The 21,864-nt window shown below is 39.2% G+C and overlaps 1 protein-coding gene across 1 annotated transcript; it reads left to right on the forward strand.

Moving 5' to 3' along the window:
- The first annotated feature begins 12,970 nt into the window (after positions 1-12,970).
- On the forward strand, positions 12,971-13,894 carry LOC140065924 (olfactory receptor 5V1-like). The gene has a single exon (XM_072113483.1). It carries the CDS (start codon positions 12,971-12,973, stop codon positions 13,892-13,894), a length of 924 nt encoding a protein of 307 aa, XP_071969584.1.
- Positions 13,895-21,864: the final 7,970 nt, after the last annotated feature.

Here is a 21,864-nt window from a genome sequence, read left to right on the forward strand (position 1 = left end):
CTGTGCTCCCGGAGCCTGATACTGCCCCAGTAGGTCAGTAGGCATTGTTGATTTCCAAAGGTGCCCATATCCCAATATCCAAAGACAGTTCAAAAACCCATCCCAAATTCCTACCTCTTATTTCTGTATTGTTTACAACCAACACATGAATTCAATAGACCTAAGTGATACATAGTTATAAACTATGAGAATCGAATAAGATTACATAAAAAAAAAATAATGAACCTCTAATTACATATAAATTCAAATAAAGTTAACAAATATTCTAAACAAAAGTGTTGAAATAAAAATGGAATATGTTGTAAGTTCATAAGCAGCGCTGCCAAATGTATCTTAATAACACTTACTCCTAGTTCTACCACAGATAATAAGCCTTGTTATTTATAGTCTAGCAGCATATAATATATGGGAGACCAAATTTCTTAGATCATTCATTTGAAAATATCTCCATGCCCATAGTTAGGAGCGCTAGCTCTGCTGAGGAGTTTAGAATTCTCTTTTTTTCTGGTTAATAGTGCCAGCAAAATACTATTTTTTGCCAAATCAATATGGTTAATGCACATGGAGTACAAGGTTATTGATTTCCATGATAATTCCCACTCTTGTTTAGAGAGCCTGTTTACGTCTGTCTCCCATTCCTTCATAAAGGCAAGTTTGGATGTTGTTTTATTTACTATATTATCCCTATATATGTCTGATAAGCATTTTGCTTGTTTTTGTTTTGCCTAGATAATTTTAATATGAATTCATATGGTTATTTTTGGGTGTATATTGTCTCTATTATTTTATATTGTTTTAGAGAACTGACTACAGGCAGTCCCCTACTTAAGAACACCCGACTTACAGACGACCCCTAATTACAAACAGACCTCTGGATGTTTGTAATTTACTGTATTTTAGCCTTGTGCTACTATAAACAGTTATAAGAGTTATCAAAATGGCTGCAATAAAACTGTATTGTTAATTCTGGTTCTTATGAGAACCCAACATTTTTAAAATCCAATTGTCACAGAGACAAAAAAGAATTTTGACTGGGGTTACAATTATAAAGTATACAGTTACAACTTGCATACAAACTCTACTTAAGAACAAACCTACAGAACCTATCCTGTATGTAACCCTTGGACCTCCTGTATTTGGGCATGAGATAGAAAGTCCTGAGATGTAAACAATCTACAAGCTTTAAGTTCCTCAAACTTAGCTAATCTGTTATTTACAATTAAATCCTGTAGAGTTGTTTTTTGTGTTTCAACCAGAAATTATGAGGGATGTTTTATATATATATATATATATATAAGTAGAAGATCCAGAGCAGCACAGCTAGCGGTGGGTGCAGAAGCCGGTGATCCCTTGGCCAGGGTCTCCAATATAGGTTCAGTGAAGAGGCAGCACTCCTTGTAGTAGTGAAAGGGGTGAAGCTTTATTCCATAAAAAGCGACGTTTTGGTGTACTGTTACACCTTTATCAAGCATAGTGTGAGTAACAAACAGCCAACTATTTAAGGACCAACAGACCTGCTGATTGGTCAATGGTAAGTGACAGTAATTCAGTGTACATCATACAGAAAAGTGACAAACAAGTTATAACATTATTCATATACATGTTATAAAGTGACCAGTGGTGCCAATATATTATTATGAAGTGTACCATCATCATAAAGTGACATAGTGCAAAAGTAAACACAGTAAAACACGCCCATCGGTTTGTAGACCTCCTCCACGTCTCCTCCTACTCATTCATGAAAAACAATTGTTTCAGCTTGGCCACCTGTTGTATCAAGCCATGTGCATTGCCAAACAGGAAGTGTATACTTTGACCTCCAGGAAACCGGAAGTGAGGTAATCAGCTTGGATGGTGCATGTGTATTGAAGGTATTGAGTTGATGGCGGCCATCTTGGATAAGGGCAGCCCTCTTCTCATTCGACCAACACCAATATGACAAGAGGTAAGTATTAAAATACCATTATTTTTAGCGCACGTTATGTGGATCAGCATGTATTGTTCGTCCCCAGTGTACAGAGGACTCGCTCGTGCCAAGTACCTCCCTAGTGCCGCAGGATCCATCGGACGACAGACCTGAAGCAAGATGGGTATATAGTACCATTGTCCCGAACGTGTAATCACCAATTGGGATGACAATCCCACCTCATAGAGTCATGGATGAAGGTCTGGGGAGTTGTTAGAGGGTTATGCCGCGCCAATCGAATTTGAATGGGAGACGTGGGAAAAACGGTCCTTCCGATGGGGGTTTTCAATATATGACTTTAACTCTGTAGATATAAAGATATAGGTATTAGTTGGATGTAAAGAACAGTCTAGCGTTACATAATACAAGAGATGGTAGGGACAAAAAATACATTCAGGCCAAGGTGCCAACACTCCACCATGTCTGCTCCTGTGTTAGATTATGCTATTTATATTAAATTCAATATTCAAACCATATGGATGGAGTGTGTTTAATCGATGGATCCATTTTAATTCACATTTTCTGAGAAGTTGTGCCCTGTCACCACCCCTTCTCAATGGAGGAATGTGGTCAATGAGGATAAAGCGCAATTGTGAATCGTTATGTCCTTTTTCAAAAAAGTGTCGACTGACGGGAAGATCCCGTCTCTTTTTATGTATCGTATATTTATGCTGTGTAATCCTGACCTTGAATTCGTTCGTGGTTTCACCAATGTATTTTAGTCCACATGGACATATCAACATGTAAATTACATGGTCACTAGTACACGTTAAATAATGTCGTATTTTGTAAGAAACTCCTTCATGTGTAAAAGACTCGTCTTTTTGCATCAGTGAGCAGTTGATGCATGATCTGCATGGGAAACTCCCAGTGCGTGTAATTCCCATTAGACCCGTTTGTATAGATGATCTTAATGGTCCCACATCTGACCTCACAATACGGTCACCAATATTCTTGGCCCGCCTGTATGAGAAGAGGGGGGGATTACGGAATTCAGGCACACCGGTGGATTCCTTCGCTAGTGTATTCCAGTGTTTTTTATTATGTAAGATATTCGGTCACTTTTATCGGAAAAGGTAGTAATAACTGGAATTCGACTGGAGTTGTGCCTTTTATTTTTAGGTCTAAGTAAATCCTTCCTATTGTAAGTGTTGGCAAGATTCCTATTTTTGTCAATTATTTTTTTCGGGTAACCCCTTTCCAAGAATTTTTTTGACATTTTCTCCATGTTGGACATACACTTATTGTCGACACTGGAAATTCTTTTTACCCGAAGAAATCGACTTAGAGGTAACGATTTTAACATGCTTCTTGGGTGTGCACTGTCATATTTTAGTAGGGTATTCCTATCTGTCGGTTTGACAAATAGGTCTGTGTATAATGCATGTTCTGCATAGGATACTGTAACATCTAGGAACCGAATAGAATAGAGTACACCACCGTAAATTTGATATCTTCATCTATGGAGTTCAGGTAAGTGTGAAACAGGGTAAGTTCATCAATAGTCCCAGTCCACAAGAGGAAGACGTCATCTATGTATCGCCACCACTCCACAACATGTTGGAAGTGGTGGGACACATAGACAAAGTCCTCCTCAAGTGACGACATCATGATATTGGCGTAGCTGGGAGCCATATTTGCCCCCATAGCTACACCCCTCAATTGTGTATAAAATTCGTTACCAAATAAAAAGTAATTGTTATACAGAATCAGGTGTAACATATCCAAAATGAACGTGATAGTTGACGGTGAGTAAGAAGTGTTATGTAGACATTTTTCTGCAGCTTTTAACCCTCTGATGTGGTCAATGGAGATATACAAAGACACCACGTCGAATGAAACCAACAAGAGATGGTTATGTTGGGACAAGTTAATGTTTTGTAATTTGTTAAGAAAATCCGATGTGTCACGAATATATGATTTGCTTTTCATTACAAAGTCTCTCAGAACAACATCGAGAAAAATTGCAATATGTGAAAAAACAGAGTCCCGGCCAGACACAATAGGCCTACCGGGGGGATCCTGGAGACTCTTGTGAATTTTTGGAAGTATATTATTACAGAAAACATGCACAAGTACCTAACTGTTCCATACCCGATCACACCGGTGATATATATCCTTCGGGTAAAAAGAATTTCCAGTGTCGACAATAAGTGTATGTCCAACATGGAGAAAATGTCAAAAAAATTCTTGGAAAGGGGTTACCCGAAAAAAATTATTGACAAAAATAGGAATCTTGCCAACACTTACAATAGGAACTTGACCTAAAAATACTTAGACCTAAAAATAAAAGGCACAACTCCAGTCGAATTCCATTTATTTCTACCTATTCCGATAAAAGTGACCGAATATCTTACATAATAAAAAAACACTGGAATACACTAGCGAAGGAATCCACCGGTGTGCCTGAATTCCGTAATCCCCCCTCTTCTCATACAGGCGGGCCAAGAATATTGGTGACCTCACAATACGGTCACCAATATTCTTGGCCCGCCTGTATGAGAAGAGGGGGGATTACGGAATTCAGATGTGGGACCATTAAGATCATCTATACAAACGGGTCTAATGGGAATTACACGCACTGGGAGTTTCCCATGCAGATCATCCATCAACTGCTCACTGATGCAAAAAGACGAGTCTTTTACACATGAAGGAGTTTCTTACAAAATACGACATTATTTAACGTGTACTAGTGACCATGTAATTTACATGTTGATATGTCCATGTGGACTAAAATACATTGGTGAAACCACAAACGAATTCAAGGTCAGGATTACACAGCATAAATATACGATACGTAAAAAGAGACGGGATCTTCCCGTCAGTCGACACTTTTTTGAAAAAGGACATAACGATTCACAATTGCGCTTTATCCTCATTGACCACATTCCTCCATTGAGAAGGGGTGGTGACAGGGCACAACTTCTCAGAAAATGTTAATTAAAATGGATCCATCGATTAAACACACTCCATCCATATGGTTTGAATATTGAATTTAATATAAATAGCATAATCTAACACAGGAGCAGACATGGTGGAGTGTTGGCACCTTGTACTGAATGTATTTTTTGTCCCTACCATCTCTTGTATTATGTAACGCTAGACTGTTCTTTACATCCAACTAATACCTATGTCTTTATATCTACAGAGTTAAAGACATATATTGAAAACCCCCATCGGAAGGACCGTTTTTCCCACGTCTCCCATTCAAATTTGATTGGCCCGGCATAACCCTCTAACAACTCCCCAGACCTTCATGACTCTATGAGGTGGGATTGTCATCCCAATTGGCGATTACACGTTCGGGACAATGGTACTATATCCCCATCTTGCTTCAGGTCTGTCGTCCGATGGATCCTGCGGCACTAGGGAGGTACTTGGCACGAGTGAGTTCTCTGTACACTGGGGACGAACAATACGTGCTGATCCACATAACGTGCTCTAAAAATAATGGTATTTTAATACTTACCTCTTGTCATATTGGGGTTGGTCGAATGAGAAGAGGGCTGCCCTTATCAAGATGGCCGCCATCAACTCAATACCTTCAATACACATGCACCATCCAAGCTGATTACCTAACTTCCGGTTTCCTGGAGGTCAAAGTATACACTTCCTGTTTGGCAATGCACATGGCTTGATACAACAGGTGGCCAAGCTGAAACAATTGTTTTTCATGAATGAGTAGGAGGAGACGTGGAGGAGGTCTACAAACCGATGGGCGTGTTTTACTGTGTTTACTTTTGCACTATGTCACTTTATGATGATGGTACACTTCATAATAATATATTGGCACCACTGGTCACTTTATAACATGTATATGAATAATGTTATTACTTGTTTGTCACTTTTCTGTATGATGTACACTGAATTACTGTCACTTACCATTGACCAATCAGCAGGTCTGTTGGTCCTTAAATAGTTGGCTGTTTGTTACTCACACTATGCTTGATAAAGGTGTAACAGTACACCAAAACGTCGCTTTTTATGGAATAAAGCTTCACCCCTTTCACTACTACAAGGAGTGCTGCCTCTTCACTGAACCTATATATATATATATATATATATATATATATATATATATATATATATACAGGTGGTCCCCTACTTAAGAACACTCGACTTACATACGACCCCTAGTTACAAACAGACCTCTGGATATTGGTAATTTATTGTACTTTAGTCCTAGGCTACAATAAACAGCTATAACAGTTATCAAAGGTGTCTGTAATGAAGCTTTAGTGTTAATATTGATTCTTAATATAAGCTTTAGTGTTAATATTGACAACCCAATATTTTTAAAATCCAATTGTCACAGAGACCAAAAAAGTTCTGTCTGGGATTACAATGATAAAATATACAGATCCGACTTACATACAAATTCAACTTAAGAACAAACCTACAGACCCTATCTTGTATGTAACCCGGGGACTGCCTGTATATATATATATTTAAACCACAGAAGTTTAATTTCACATGGAAGGAAAGTCAGCCAACATTCCCCCATTTTTTTTACAGCTTTCCATGTCTTAATCATTTGCTGGATTATGTTGAATTTACATGTGGGTATTTTTATTCCCACTGCCATACTAAATAAAATTTGCCTAGGAATCCAAGCCGTTCCCAGGAGTTCTTTTTCTAATTCCAACCAGGGGAGTGGATCGTCCCTGAACCAAAACACTGTGGACTCTACCCTAGCAGCTAACAGATATGATGTTAAGTCAGGGATGCCAATTCCCCGTAAATTCCAAGGTAAACTTAATATTGGGGCAGATTTATCAAGCTGTCAGAATATTTCTAGTTGCCCATGGCAACCAATCACAGCTCTCCTTTAAAATATTCATGGGCAACTAGAAATATTCTGACTTTCAGACAGCTTGATAAATCTGCCCCAGTGTATTTTAAATCCAAGTATTTTTCCCTTCCAGAGGAATCTGAGGAGCAGACTTTGTAAACTGTTAATATTATTATTTTTGTTAATATATTATATTTTTTGGGAAGGCTGGAAGACAGCCAAATATCTATAACATTTTCAGAAGAACCAGCATCTTTATTATGTTTACTCTAGCTATCCAGGTGAAAGGACCTTTAGGATAATCCATAAGTTTTTAGTTAGAATTTGTGTATTAGCTTTAATTGTTGCTTTCATATCTTTCCCTATTATAATTCCCAGATATGACAAATCCTCAGCATGTTTATACCTATAAATCTGTCTCTGATCCATTAATGAGAAAGTACTGATATTTATCTTCATTTAGTTTTACATAGATGCAGCAGAGAAATCATCTATAACAGATTTAACATATTGAAGTGATAGTTTTGTACAAGAGAACACAATATTATCAGTGTACATTGAGATCAATGAAGATTTATTCCCACACTGTACTCCACTTATTTTGCTACATGATCTCAAAGCCACCGCAAGTGTCTCAATCACCAAGTTGAAAATGAAACGTGAAACTGGACACGCTTGTCTAGAACCATAACTAAGGGTGAATTTAGCAGAGGTGCAACTGTTTAACATTACTATGGCACATGATGCATATAACCTCATCATCGAAGTCAGCATTGCTCCATTAAATCCGCTTTAATGGAGAGATAAATTGTATTCAAGAACCTATAGGTTGCATCTGGTTGGCTTGCCTGGCATGAACCCAATCTGATCCCGCTCCACCAACGAGCCCATTCATTTTCTTAAGTGGCGAGCCAGGATAGAGGCAAAAATTTTAAGATTCAACAGGGTTATAGGTCTAAAGTCCTCTGGGTTATTAGAGGTTTTACCAGTTTTTTGGGATTTCAACTATTGAACCCTCCAACATTTCTTTTGGAAACTCTTCTCCCTTAGCTACCTGGTTGTACAGTTTCACTAGATGCGATGCAAGGACCTTTCCAAAACATCTATAATAATCATTACTCAAGCCATCTTTCCTTACCCACCTTTAAGCTGGAGATTGTGTCTAGTACCTCAGAATTATTACATGGCCATTACAGTGGCTTCTTCATTTCTATTTTCTGCTCAGCAGTTAGTGATGTTAATTTCACTTTATTCAAGAAGGTGGAAATATTAAGATCATTAACTCCCCCCTTTTTTTTCCCTATGTTATAGAGCCCTTCATAGTATTCAGCAAATACGGTACATTAACAATCTTTTGTGGTGAAAAGAACAATTCCCCTGTTTTATTTTTAGTGCCATTTACATTGCTGCTAACTATAGTTTGGTTAAGGCGGTTGCTTAGTAAACATCCTGCCTTATCTCCTACTTTATAGTGTTTTGCCTGAATTTTTTTAAAATTCTCTGCGTGCTCCATTTTCCCTAATAAGTTCAAGGATGGAAGTAGTTTATAGTCCTGCTCTAGGGTTACTAGTTCTGTTTGAAGCTCCTCAAATTTCTTATTTTTTGCTTTCTAAGCCAACCTATTAATTGAAGGCATTTACTCCTGGCTGTAATCTTACGATAGGACCAAATGCTTTGTGGGTGTGTGTTATTGTTTTGATTGTAATTAAAGTATTCACAGAGAGTTTCAAATATACTATTTTATATATTCTAAGTCGAATAGTGTTGATTTTAAATGCCAAGTCCTCTGGTTAGAATTACTTGCAAGCTATGCAATTTCGATGGTTATAGGGGTGTGGTCAGACCAAAGTTCTGATCTTAGCTCTACTCACTCTTTCAACTAAAGATCTACTAACCAAAAAGTAATCAATACGAGAGGAAGACGGATGTCGGAAGTAGAAATAAGTGTATTCTAGTTCTTTCAGGTGAAGATAATGTCACACATTGTGCAAATTATATTTCCTCAACAACTCTTGCGTGTCCTTATGTTGATTTTAAGCTGGCGATGCTGAGTCGCAGAGGTTATTTGCAACCATATTAAATTCCCCCCCTCACTATGACATTAGAGTAAGCATATTATCAACCTTCCTAAATACTTTTTAACAAATGCATCTTGTTTTGCATTTGGGGAATTTAGATTTAACAAAACAAAGCTTTTTCCTTGGATGTCCCCACTTAATATTAACTATCTCCCTTTTTCATCACAGTCCACATTTGTTAGAGTATAGATTAAAGTATTTTCGATAATTATAATCACCCCTGCCTTCTTTGTGTCAGAGTTACCAAAAAATAAATGTAGAAATTTTATGTTATGGATTCTAAAGTTTTCTTTAACCACCAAATGTGACTGCTGAATAAATACAATATCACTCTTACTCTTTATTATTTAATTCCACATCAGGAATCTCTTCTGGGAGAGTTAACATTTAAAGAAAGGTATTTGAAGCCCATATTCCTAATCTATTTATATAACCAGATAATACCTTTTGTGTGGGTTCACAAAGTTTTCAAAGGCCAGTATTTGGTAAAAAAAAAAAAAGAAAATCTATAGAAACATTAGTTAAATGTGATGACCTCTGCTTGGGGCCCTCTGTACTACACAGAGTGGTCCTTGCAGCACAAACACAGACTGAAATATATTCCTTTCTGTCTACACTTTTCCTGCAGATTTAGGGGGACAGAAGAAAAAATAGTTAATTAGTACATCACATTATTTAAACTGTTCTACCGAAATTTAAGAAAAACATTTAGCAAGACTCTTTTTTTCCCTTCCCTCTAAGTAACAATCCAAATCATATTCCTGTAAAAGCTCTACATGGACAAGCTATCATGCCACATTCCATTTTTCTTTTTGTCTGTAAATTTTGGTCTGTACTGTTAGTTACCTTGTAAGCAATACTTCAATGATGTATGTTTTTTGCTGTATTTAAAATGTTAGAAAAATACTCTTGAAACCAAATGAGAAAAAAAATCAAACACGAAACCAAACCTACATACTTTGTCAGAAATCTTTTTTGTCAACTCTGGATGCAGGGCTAATGGAAGTTCTCTAGCTTCAGTGACCACATTTGAAATATTAGTAATCACTGCCTTCTTTTTTTAACCTCTTTATCAATCAATAATAGGTTTTCCAGTTGGGACTCCCGTTTCGTGGCAAAGTTCAAAACAAGACAGTCGTTGGGTTTGTTTTCCGCTCATTGGGAAACATTTAACAAGGGCTGTATACCAATTTTCAAATGTACAAGTCCTGAAATAATCATAATTCCTGGTGTACTGCCAGCAATGTATGATTGTGTTTCCCTTTTGGTCACTTCTGCACCAAGTTGGAGGATGATTTTCAGAGACTGATTGGGCCAACCTGGGGCGTTTCTGCCCTGCGTCTGCACATTAGCTGTAGCCTTCGTTCGTCCAGCACAGTGGGAGGAGCAAGATTTAATCATACGCTGGTGCACAATATAATATGATAAATGCCCCACAAATGTTTTTTTTTATGTTACCCAAAAGGAAAGAGATTGGTCTTCATTAATAAGGCTTCCATAAAACCACTTGTCTACGTCAATGTATTTGACTCACAATTAGAATCTTCTTTATTAAATTAATTTAAAAATGCATACAAATGTGTACAATTGCTATTAAAATACTGATGACATAAAAATAATAAAATTAAAGGGCATCTACCACCAGGATGAAGATTTTCCAAAAAAAGGCGTTAGGTGTTAATGGAGTCTGGAGCCCCTCAGGCTCATTTACATAATTTTTAATGCCTGTTTTCTTAAAAACAGGGGCATAAGAAGCTTAAAGTAGAGCGGATCCTGCCTGAGGGGGCACACACCAGTATGTCAGTGCTTGGTTTACAATCCTTGGTAGATGTACTTTAAGTTCTTCACTTATTATTACCTTGATGTGTTATTATTTCCCTAAGGGAAAGTAACAACATCTGTGCTCATACTGGTGTCTCAATGCTATGCTAGATAGGCTTTAAAACATGAAGATTCAGAATCTGTCTCAGAAGGAAGAGAGAACTGTATGATGATGCTACATTTTGATTTTCAATTTTATTTTCATTTTTTTCAGATTACAAAAATATTTTTTCTATTTACCTTAAGCAATTTGAGTTGGTAAAATATAAAAATGAAACCATGGTCAGCTGAGAATAACCCTTCCAGGTTTGTCTGTTTCATTTGCAATAATGATAATGATATGTTTTCTCTTTTGTGTAATTTGCCATCTCCCTCAGTAGACACAATTGTATTACAGCTTTGTAAATGTTGGTGCTCTGTGGAGCTGTGGTCCTACCGTACAAGACCAATATTGAGTTTCTTTTAATAAAAAACAAATCTGACAAATTGTGGCATGTTCCATTGTATGCAGCATTGCACAGGCATTCTCACCTATTCAGATCGCTACAGGAGCAATAGGTAATAAAATAGGGCAACAAAATGTATACTCTTTAAGGCATTAGCCATGACAAATTAGTGGTAAAATTAGCAACTTCACTTTAAATTGATAAAAAATGAAAAGTGAAAGAGGGGGCAGAATATTTAAAAAGAGATAGCTAAGGTCACAATTATAAGGGAACATTAAAAGGAGAAAATGTAGGGGGGGGGGGGGAGGAATAGGTGCTTTAAAGGAAATCTAATTTAAAAATCAAGCATGATAAACCAGGGACATTGACTCATCCAGTCACCACGACTGTGGTAATCTTCTTATATATTTGTTATCCATGGCCTCCTTCTAAAATCAATTTTTAAAATTATGCTAATAAGCCAAAAAGGCTTTGGGGGCATTACCAGTGTCTCTCCATGCTGCAGCTGCACAGGTTGTTACATACCTCACCTACTCCCCTGCTCCCTTAACAATTCCCATTGCTGTTTGTAATCTCATGGCAGCAGAGGAGGTTTCATCACACAATGAGAAGGAGAAATAATTCTGCACAGTGAAACAGCCTATGAAGCTACAGCACAAAATGGCTCTGTATAATTTTAGGAGTTTATTTTAGAAGGAAGGAGGCCATAGATAGCAAATATAAGAAGGTTACCACAGTCATGGTGCCTTGGGACCTGGATCTATGAGTAAGTGTCCTTGGTTTATCATGGCTGATTTTTATAGATTTCATTTAAAGTATATATTTAGTCTGCATTGTAGTGTATCCCTCACACAGATTGAAGAATTGTTCACATTATATAGAATATTTACATTTTTTTAAATCTAATTTTTGTAATGCACCATGTATTAGCTTACATGATATTTGCGCCATTATATTGGCGCCAGTAACTTGTGTATAATTAAAGAAAACCTACCATAAGAAATCTATGGTCAGAAGCAGATCTGACAGGAGATTCTTCCTGTCTGCCTCTGCCCTAATCTGTAATTTAATAATCCTGTAACCTAACCTAACTTGTTAAATACTTTATTTTAGTAATATGTAAATTAACTGCAGAGGCTACTTGGGCGTGTACTATACTGGCCGGACACTGGGAGCTAAGGCTACTCCACACCCCAGTAGCCCCTGCAGTTATTTTACATATTACTAAAATAATGTTTTTAACAAGTTAGGTTAGGTTCCAAGATTATCAAATTACAGATTAGGGCAAAGACAAATAGGAGGAATCTACCATCAGATCTAATTCTTATCATAGATCCCTTATGGGATCACTTTTCTTCTAAAAAGTATCCACTTTTTATTTTTCAATATTAATTTGAAATTATTTATGCATTGAAAAATAAAAGCAGATACTTTTTAACTATTCAAAAGTGACTAACGCCGATTCATCACAGAGGAAAAAACGCAGGACCCATTCATCTTGCTTGTCTTCTAGCCGAGTACCTCCAAGAGCGCAGCCGGATCACCATTTGGATACACTGCTGTTGCTTCGTGTTGTACCAATTGTACAATATATATGATGTGCTTGAATTTCATACATGTGGCACACCTGCCATCTCCTTGCCTTTTTTCTTTAAAATAACAAAGGTAAAATCAAATCTAAAAATTAAGCACACAACAATTTACAATACAAAAAAAAGAAAACATTAAAAACCTCCAAGCTCAGGCTTAAAAAAGAATGGAATTGCTATATCATGGATCCATGGTTTCTGGCTTTAGCTCTAAAGCCATAATACCTTGCAAAGTACATTATACATAACTGGCACTATTTTTTTCTATTAGATGTGTGATGGTGAATAAAAGTTCCGTGAAGGAGTTTATTCTCCTTGGGTTTCCATCTATGCTTTCTGTGAAACTTTTATTATTTTATGTATTTTTCATATTTTATGTAATGACTCTTGGTGGAAATTTTCTCATTATCTTTGTAACTTTGGGCAGTAAGGCGCTTCAAACTCCGATGTATTTTTTCCTATGTAGTCTCTCTGTTCTGGAGATCTTCTACACGTCAGTCACGATTCCAAAAATGCTTCTAAACTTTATTCTAAAGAGAACCTCCATTTCATTTTATTTCTGCATGGCTCAAGTATACTTTTTCATTGCGCTTGGCAGCATAGAGTGCACATTACTTGCTGTAATGGCTTATGACCGATATGTTGCCATATGTAATCCATTACAATATGTGCTGCTCATGAACACTAGGACATGCATAGCATTAGTCTGTGGCTCCTGGATCAGTGGCTTTCTCAATTCCATGGTCCACACCATCTCTACCTTCCAGCTACCCTTCTGCTCATCCAACAGGATTAATCAGTTCTTCTGTGACATCCCACCTTTGCTAAAGGTGGCTAGTGGCAATACATTGCCCAGCGAGGTTGTTCTTTTTACGGTTGGAGGAGTTTATGGTTTTGGTTCATTCCTTTCTACTGTAATATCCTACATCCATATAATTTCCACAATTTTGAAAATCAAATCTACAGAAGGTCGTAAGAAAGCTTTCTCTACTTGTACTTCCCATCTTACTGTTGTAACGTTATTTTTTGCAACATCATTTTCTGCCTACCTGAAGCCAACATCTAAGTATTCATCTGAAGAGGGGAAACTGGTCCCTGTGTTTTACGCTGTTATTACACCTACGTTAAATCCTATTATATATACACTGAGGAACAAGGAATTTAAAAATGCATTCAAGAAATTGATAGGGTTAAAATTTTAGAAATTATTATCTGGATTATAGTTATGCACCTTGATCTTGCTAAACAGATAAACAAGCTATGAACAACAGTGAGAAATACACATTTATCAGTGCTTCCACGCCAGTTTTCTGGTATAGAAGCACTGAAATAATGAAGGGGCGCTGCCGCTGGTGGAGTGGTCCAGCATGTGGTCAAACGTTTGTTCGCAGGTCTTTGTGCAGAACTACAACATAATCTAAGTCAGCAAGAAAAAAAAAATTATAAAGGTGTGAAATCCATTTTCCTAATGCTAAGATCAACATTATGCACTAATCAACAAGAACTATTCTTTGAGATTCTATTTTACTCTTTATAGACAGACCCAATTCTGCTGAAAAAAATTGTGGTCAGATGGGAACCCTACCCCACATTTTCCGGTAATATCCACTGGCAATATGGCAATCCATACAACAACTCTTAAAGGGCACCTACCACCACAAATCTACCTATAAAGGTAGATCGGGTGGTAGGTGGATCAATGGGACGTGAGGATAGCCCTTTTAAGGGCTAATCCTCGCGTCCCCGCACTTTTTTGGAAACTTTTATTACCCTAATATGTAAATTTTGTTATGCGGCTACTAGGGCGTGGAGTAGCCGCATCTGAGGTTACACGAGGCGGCTACTCCACGCCCCGGTAGTCACTTTACCCCTCCTACTCACCATCTTCAGCGCGCAGCTGCTCGTAGCTGCGCGCCCTCTTCCGACAATCCTGCCGTCTGCGCATGCGCAGAACAGCAGGCCCGCGTCTGTGCAGCCCCGGCTTCGGAGCAGTGACCGCGCAGGCGCCTCATGTAACCTCAGATGCGGCTACTCCACGCCCCAGTAGCCGCATAACATAATTTACATATTAGGGTAATAAAAGTTTCCAAAAAAGTGCGGGGATGCGAGGATTAGCCCTTAAAAGGGCTATCCTCACGTCCCATTCATTCACATACCACCTGATCTACCTTTATAGGTAGATTTGTGGTGGTAGGTTTCCTTTAAGTCTCTTTCAAACTAATGCTATGGGGACGTATATCCGGCCTCAAATTTGCCAAGACGCCTATGGAGCCGTGGTAAGGTGCACACACACATGTGCGGCCATATCGTACCATGCATGGGAAAAAGATAGAAAATGCTTTATCTTTCCCCATGTTTACAGCCTGGCTCACTTCTCCTCTCCAGCATGCAGCTGTATGCTCGCCTGGGCTACAGCCAGGCAAGCATACAACAGTATGAAAGAAGTCTAACCTAAACCCCAGAACTTTCCCCACTTGGAGTTAGTATAGGAAATAAACCCAAAGGTTATAGAACAGAAATAAGCCAACCACTGGTTCTCTGTCATAGATTTCTTATCACTCTTGCTGACAAAATCTCTCTCTAGCACACCGTTAATATGTCTGTTTAATATCTTAGAAGAAGAGAGCTGGTCTTATCAAGAAAGAATCTTCCTTCAGGAATCCTTATTCATAGCTAGGAAAGCTATCGCCCTACGCTGGATGGGTGACTCTATGCCATCTCTTTCACAATAGAAACAGTTGGTTAATCAAATTATTCTATATGAACGTAGGGGATGTCCTGAGAAATTTGATAAGGTGTGGAAAAAGTGGTGTGATTCCCCGCTCACCGCATTTACTCCAGAGGAATTGGTGGCAAACTTGCATAGATAGCTCCTATAAGTGACTGACCCTGTGACTGACGTATGGTGGGAATGGTTTTTGTGGTATACCCTCATTTGGCCCCTGACCATGCCCTGTGAAACAGAAGAATCTCATGTGTAACCATACCAAGTAGATAGCTTACTTTATTTAGGTTTATACTGCAGTATTGTGTTTTCATGTAAAATATGATTGTACCTGCATACATCTAGCAACACGTGAATATTTCAAAGTGATCTGTGCTATTGCGTACTATTATGTATATCTATCCTCTTTATGACTGTATCCCGTGTTTGATGCTCATTGGACATATATTTTTCAATAAAACAGTTTAAAAAAAGAAATAAACTCTATTCACAATTATTTAATCACTAGCACACACATTCCCAATATACAATATATAAGAGATTTTCAAGTAAACAAATAATAATTACAAACATAAATTACAATTACATGAATATTCTGCTGTTCCATTTCACTTACCTAAAAACAAAATACACAGCAAAACCAGAGTCTCAGTGATAAAAAAAAACTTGTTGTTGTACTTAACTCTCCCATTGCAAACTTAAAGGAAACCTACCACTTCATAAGGTAGGTATGAGATACAAACACCGGGCACCAGCTCAGGGTGAGCTGGTGCCGGTGCTTAGTCTCGTTAGTGTTAAAACCGCGGTATCGCGGTTTTAACACTTTTGAAACTTTCTAGCAGGCACTGCTTCGGCGCTTCGTGCACACGATCGTGCGCGCGCCTACATTGGAAACGCCGCAGGCGCTGCGCGCGCACGGTCGCGCGCAGCGCCGAAGCAGTGCCTGCTAGAAAGTTTCAAAAGTGTTAAAACCGCGATACCGCGGTTTTAACACTAACGAGACTAAGCACCGGCACCAGCTCACCCTGAGCTGGTGCCCGGTGTTTGTATCTCATACCTACCTTATGAAGTGGTAGGTTTCCTTTAATCCTCTCCTACCTGTGCGTAATGTATTTTGCATGTACTTCATACAAATGCCCACATATAGTATGGGCTGTGCGCGGATTTCCTGGCAGACTTTGCGGTTTCTTTTCAGTGCAAACTGCTTGCACGGATATTTAAGAAGTGTCCGAGACACATTTGCGTCGCACGCAGCTGCACTTGTCTTCATTCGACACAAATTTCTGCACTGAGGGAGGCTCTCCGGAGCATGGGCCAGATATAACATGCAAAATCCAACACAAGTGTGTCTCACGGCCTATGTTAAAGGTGCACAGAAAAAAGTGGTCTGCATTCTACACAGGCAAACTGCACATTCCTCCACTATTTGTGAATCTCCTTCAAATTTTTTAATGGCCTTTTTTTCACAATCCTATCAAGACTCCAGTTATCCTGGTTGCTTGTGCACCTTTTTCTACCACACTTTTTTGCCACTCTATGTTCTATTAATATGCTTTGACAGAGCACTCTGTGAACAGTCAGGCTCTTTGATTTTTACTTTTTGTGGCTTAGGCCCCTTCCACACTTGCGTTGCAGATCACGTCAGAGTTTGATCAGGGTGCAATCAGGTTTTGGTCAGTGAAAAACTGACATTTTGAATCAGAGTTCAATCAGTTTTCAGCCAGAGTTTGTTCAGTGTCTCAGTTTTTCACACGCATTTTCAATGCAATTTCAATGCATTTTTCATGAGCAGGTAATGCGCGTGAAAGGACTCAGGACTGAGCTCTATCTTTTCTATGGCAATTGCTGCGTGAAAACGCATTGCACTTGCAAAAGTAGAGCATTCCGAGATTTAAAAAAAAAACATACGTGTGTGCGTGAAAAAAACGCAAGTCTGAAAGACCCATTGATTACAATGGGTCAGAGTGCAATGCAAGTTTTGCGCGTCAATAGCACGTGCAGAAAACACGCGTGAAAAAGGCAAGTGTGAAAGGGGCCTTACCTTCCTTGTGGGGTGTGTCAATGGCTGCCTTCTGGACATCTGTAATGTCAGCAGTCTTCCCAATGATTGTGTCGTTTAATGAACCAGACAAAAGGACCTTTTAAAACGTGTAGAAAGCCTTTGCAAGTGTTTTGGGTTTATTAATTGCATTTTCTGAGATAAAGATGAGCATGTCCATGAAAAACATAATCTGGGATCTCCACTTAGGGGTGGGGGGGGGAGGGATGGGTGGCCTTACTGTGAAAAGACATGCAGTAGATCTTCAGACTGGACTGTTGGCAACTGAAGGGCCTAAATGACCAACTATCATTCACTCTCTTTATCTGTGCCACTCGCAGACTATGGAGTGACTGTACAATCTAGGAATAATGAATAATTCTATAAATCTAGGAATAATCCCTGACACATACCCGGTGATAACATGCTGGTGTGCTTTTATGGACTACTATCAGTCTATCACCTGGGCAACATCCGATGTCTTTTATCTGTTTATCTGCCTTCCTGCTTCTAGTGAGTGCTTTCCCCGATGTAAATATCTGTATGCATATCTCACCCCTTTCACCGCTGGCACCTTCCATTGTTTCTGTTTGGGCCCTGCCACCTGTTACCTGTCCTTCCGCTCCATGTGAATATAGCGATTCAATGATTTATATCCCGCCTCAGTCTGAGGTAGGGTGTTGGTGATCACCCCATCTTGCCACTACCATCGGCACATGTGTGTTCGCATGTGTGTGTGTGCCCATTCCCCCTTCCCCACTACACAAGACACAAACATCCTTATGCACTGATGACAATTGAAAATGACTGCCTGGGACGTGCATACGAGCAGAAATAGGACCTAACCCATTTTTTGTGTTTTTACCAGTTAGCTCATACACTGGGGCAAACATACTGTCATTTGCTTAAGTCCATAGTCGTGAATTAGGACATGTGCTGAGGCTCCTGTTGTGACACTGCTTTTATCAACTGTCCAGAGGTGATTGATGTCACTATAGAGGGAGTCCCATTATCTACCTCTAAGTAGCCATGTATAAAATCAGCTCCAGGACCTGTAGTGATGTTATAAGCATGTGACTAATCACACCTTAACACAATGTTAATGTATGTGTAGTTTTGTAAAAACTATTTTAACAGTTATGTAATCATGGGGATTTTATATCTTCCACTAATGGTGTATCATCCAGTATAGGAGAGCCGTGGCCATTATATGTTGAGATGCAATTAGTATTGAGGAAGGTGTATACTTATCCCATTCACAGTGGGTTTGTTCTTGTAAGTAGGGTGTACTATCTTCTTACCAGTAGCTCCGCATGACGGGACATTTTGAGAGTCTGTATTTTGATACATACAGTATAAGGGAGAATTCACACGACCAGTGAGGGACGTATATATGGCCACCGTATATATGTCCCCCCGACAATGGGTGCACGGAAGCTGTACGGTGCACGTGCGGAGACCGTACCATTCCGTACCCGGGAAAAGATAGACATGTCCTATCTTTTCCCGTATTACGGTGCCTTGCGCCATATATCTTTAAGGAGTGGGGTGAGGGCGAGAAGCGCTCACCCCCTCCTCATCTACCGTGCACCAACATGTGCCCGCCATGCTACGGCGTCGCGCGCACATGTTCGTGTGAATTCGCCCTAACACTTATGAAGGGTATTCTAGTGTTATTCTACACATGATATCTCTAAGATCTCTCTTATATCTTTAAGAATATAATAAAATATAACAATTAAGTTTTATTGCACCTTCAACTTCTCCCTCCTTATCCCTATCCTATTTTTTGTTCATACATGGTATTCTTACCACACCTGGTGTCCTGGTGCTGCATAGGATCGAGGGTAATTGGTGAAGCACACACATCCTTACTGGAAGGAGAGACTTATGTTTTAAAACCTTAATGTCTCACATGCTGCAGATGTTATCAATGTGGATTCACTCTGCACGGTGCTAGAATGTGTTTTACATACTCTATCTAAATACCTTATACATCTCTAATGATAGAAACCATCTAGAAACGCGGAGGGTCTTATGTCAATTGGATTAGGTGCAACTGGAGTGTAGTGAGGTAGACGCTAGTTATCCCTGTTCCAAGTAATAGAGAGACATAGCTTTTGATGGAGAAGGGAGCACAGTCTAGTCTTAATGCCAATAAGCACCTAGAAACTCAATTCTAATCTTGGGATGTTATTAAACAAGTGATACAGCAGGTCACATATCACAAAATTTTATCTGCTGGTAGTGAGACACACAATATAATGGGGGCATGTAAGGAGGGTGGCAAGAGGATGCATGATGACAGACAGGACACTGAACCCTATAAGCTGAGCCCCCCATCCCTCCCCAAACTGTCACTGATCTACTTACTGGCCCCACCCTAAACGCTGGGCAGTAACTAGGAGCCGTTACCATCCTAGGTCACAGACACGAAACAAGACTGACAAACAAACAACACAAAACACGAGGTCAGGGGTCTGAGTCACAAAGAGATAGCGGGTACAGTACAGAATTGAAGTCCGGGAGGGATAAAGAGCACAAGCATGGTACGGAGCTGTGATAATATAACCAGCGAGGTCTGATGGAAATAAGCAGGCATATACTGTATAGCAGGTCCTAGACTCGACTCCAGCAGCAGCTGTCCACCAGGATAGTAACCCTTGCTGGACAGGGCTGTAATGCAGAGAGCAGGGTGTGGCTCAATAAACCCAAAGCACACTAAAGGCTAAGTCACAGTTCACACAGAGGAAACACATCTGTGTGAAAAAAGATGAACACCAAAAATGATCAGTTCATAGGCATAAACAACTTTTTAAATTATTCTATTGAGCCAAAAAGGCTCTGAGGGTGTTACCAGAACCCCTCTGTGCTGCACAGGCTGTTACACTTTTTCACTCACCCCAATGCTCCCTCAGCCCTACCCCCCTCAACCTCCCTCTGTCTAATTTCATGGCAGCAGTGGAAGACTGCAAAAGAGGGGTAGTGCAGCATACACAGCGTAACAGCCTGTGAAGCTACAGCACCTAGGGTCTCTGGTAACATCCAACAGAGCCGTTCCAGCTCATTAGCATAATTTTAGCAGCTAATTTTAAAAGTGCCTCTGGATTATCATGATTGATTTTGATTTATTATGGGCAGCACGGTGGCTCAGTAGTTAGCACTACAGCCTTGCAGCGCTGGGGTCTTGGGTTCAAAGTTCCACCCAGGTCAACATCTGCAAAGAGTTTGTGTGTTCTCTCCATGTTTGCGTTTTGTTTTCTCCAGGTCCTTCTGTTTTCTCCCACACTCCAAAACATACTGGTAGGTTGACTAGATTGTGAGCCCCATGGGGACAGGGACTGATTTGGCAAGCTCTGTGCAGCGCTGTGTAATCTCTGTGCGCTATATAAATAAAGGAATTATTATTATTATTATGGTAGTCTAAGTAACAGACTGACACTTGCTAATTTTGTAGGGGTGCTATATGCAATAATCACCTCATTTACATCATATCCAGGGGTACAATAGAAGATAGCATCTCTATACAAAACATCATTGGATCCATTACTGTCAATACATGATGTTTTTCAGCAGTGTATCAGTAGATGTAATTATTATTCTGCAATTATTTATTAACCTCACTACTGTGGCAATTTTATACATAAAAATTTTATTCATAAATTATATGAATTTAGTCTTAGTTTGGTAGCAGTTTTGCTATTCTCATTAAAATATGAAGAATATGGAGATGTTGAAAGAAAAAATAGGATCACTCCGGCACAGAGACCTTCTTAAAAACTTGCAGTATTTATTAATCCCCCAAAAATTTTTTCAAACGATAAAATCAGTAGCAAACATCCATTATCGCATCACCAGAGACACTTCTTGTGGAGAGAGCGAAGCCTACGCGTTTCAGGTGTGTACTACACCCTTAGTCATGGCATATGGAGATGTTGTTCAGTCATGATCAGATGGATCTGTTTAAACATTGTATAGTATAGTGGTGTTATTTTGTTCTGGTATGGCGACACTGTTAAGTCAATGTATAAGTCAATTTACAATGGTGATAGCCAGTAATGTTATGATGGTATTTTCCAGTCATTACATGGCCTGTAATGTTAAAGGGATTTATCATGAATTCTGGAAAATCCTTTGATGGCGGGAGCAAGGGTAGCAAAAAAAGAAAGAGTACTTACCTTGCTCCAGCTTCCAAATTCTGCTTTTCTCCAGTACTTTAGGACCCCTGGACACTGGAGACACTGTCCCTTGAGATGTATGGGGAAGTCACTATCATCAAAGTGATGAAGGCCATCGACAGTGGTCCAAGAAGGGCACAGATAGGCCAAAGCAGGCCCTGTAAACCCCAGCACTTCTGACCATATAATACAAAGTAACTCCATGGCAATATTGTGGAATATCTGTCAATT

The sequence above is a fragment of the Engystomops pustulosus genome, chromosome 6 (genome assembly GCF_040894005.1).
Source record: "Engystomops pustulosus chromosome 6, aEngPut4.maternal, whole genome shotgun sequence".
NCBI classification, from domain to species: domain Eukaryota; kingdom Metazoa; phylum Chordata; class Amphibia; order Anura; family Leptodactylidae; genus Engystomops; species Engystomops pustulosus.

What these genes read in the sequence shown, in the direction of transcription:
- LOC140065924 (XM_072113483.1), top strand. Translation starts at nt 12,971, where the DNA reads ATGGTGAATAAAAGTTCCGTGAAGGAGTTTATTCTCCTTGGGTTTCCA.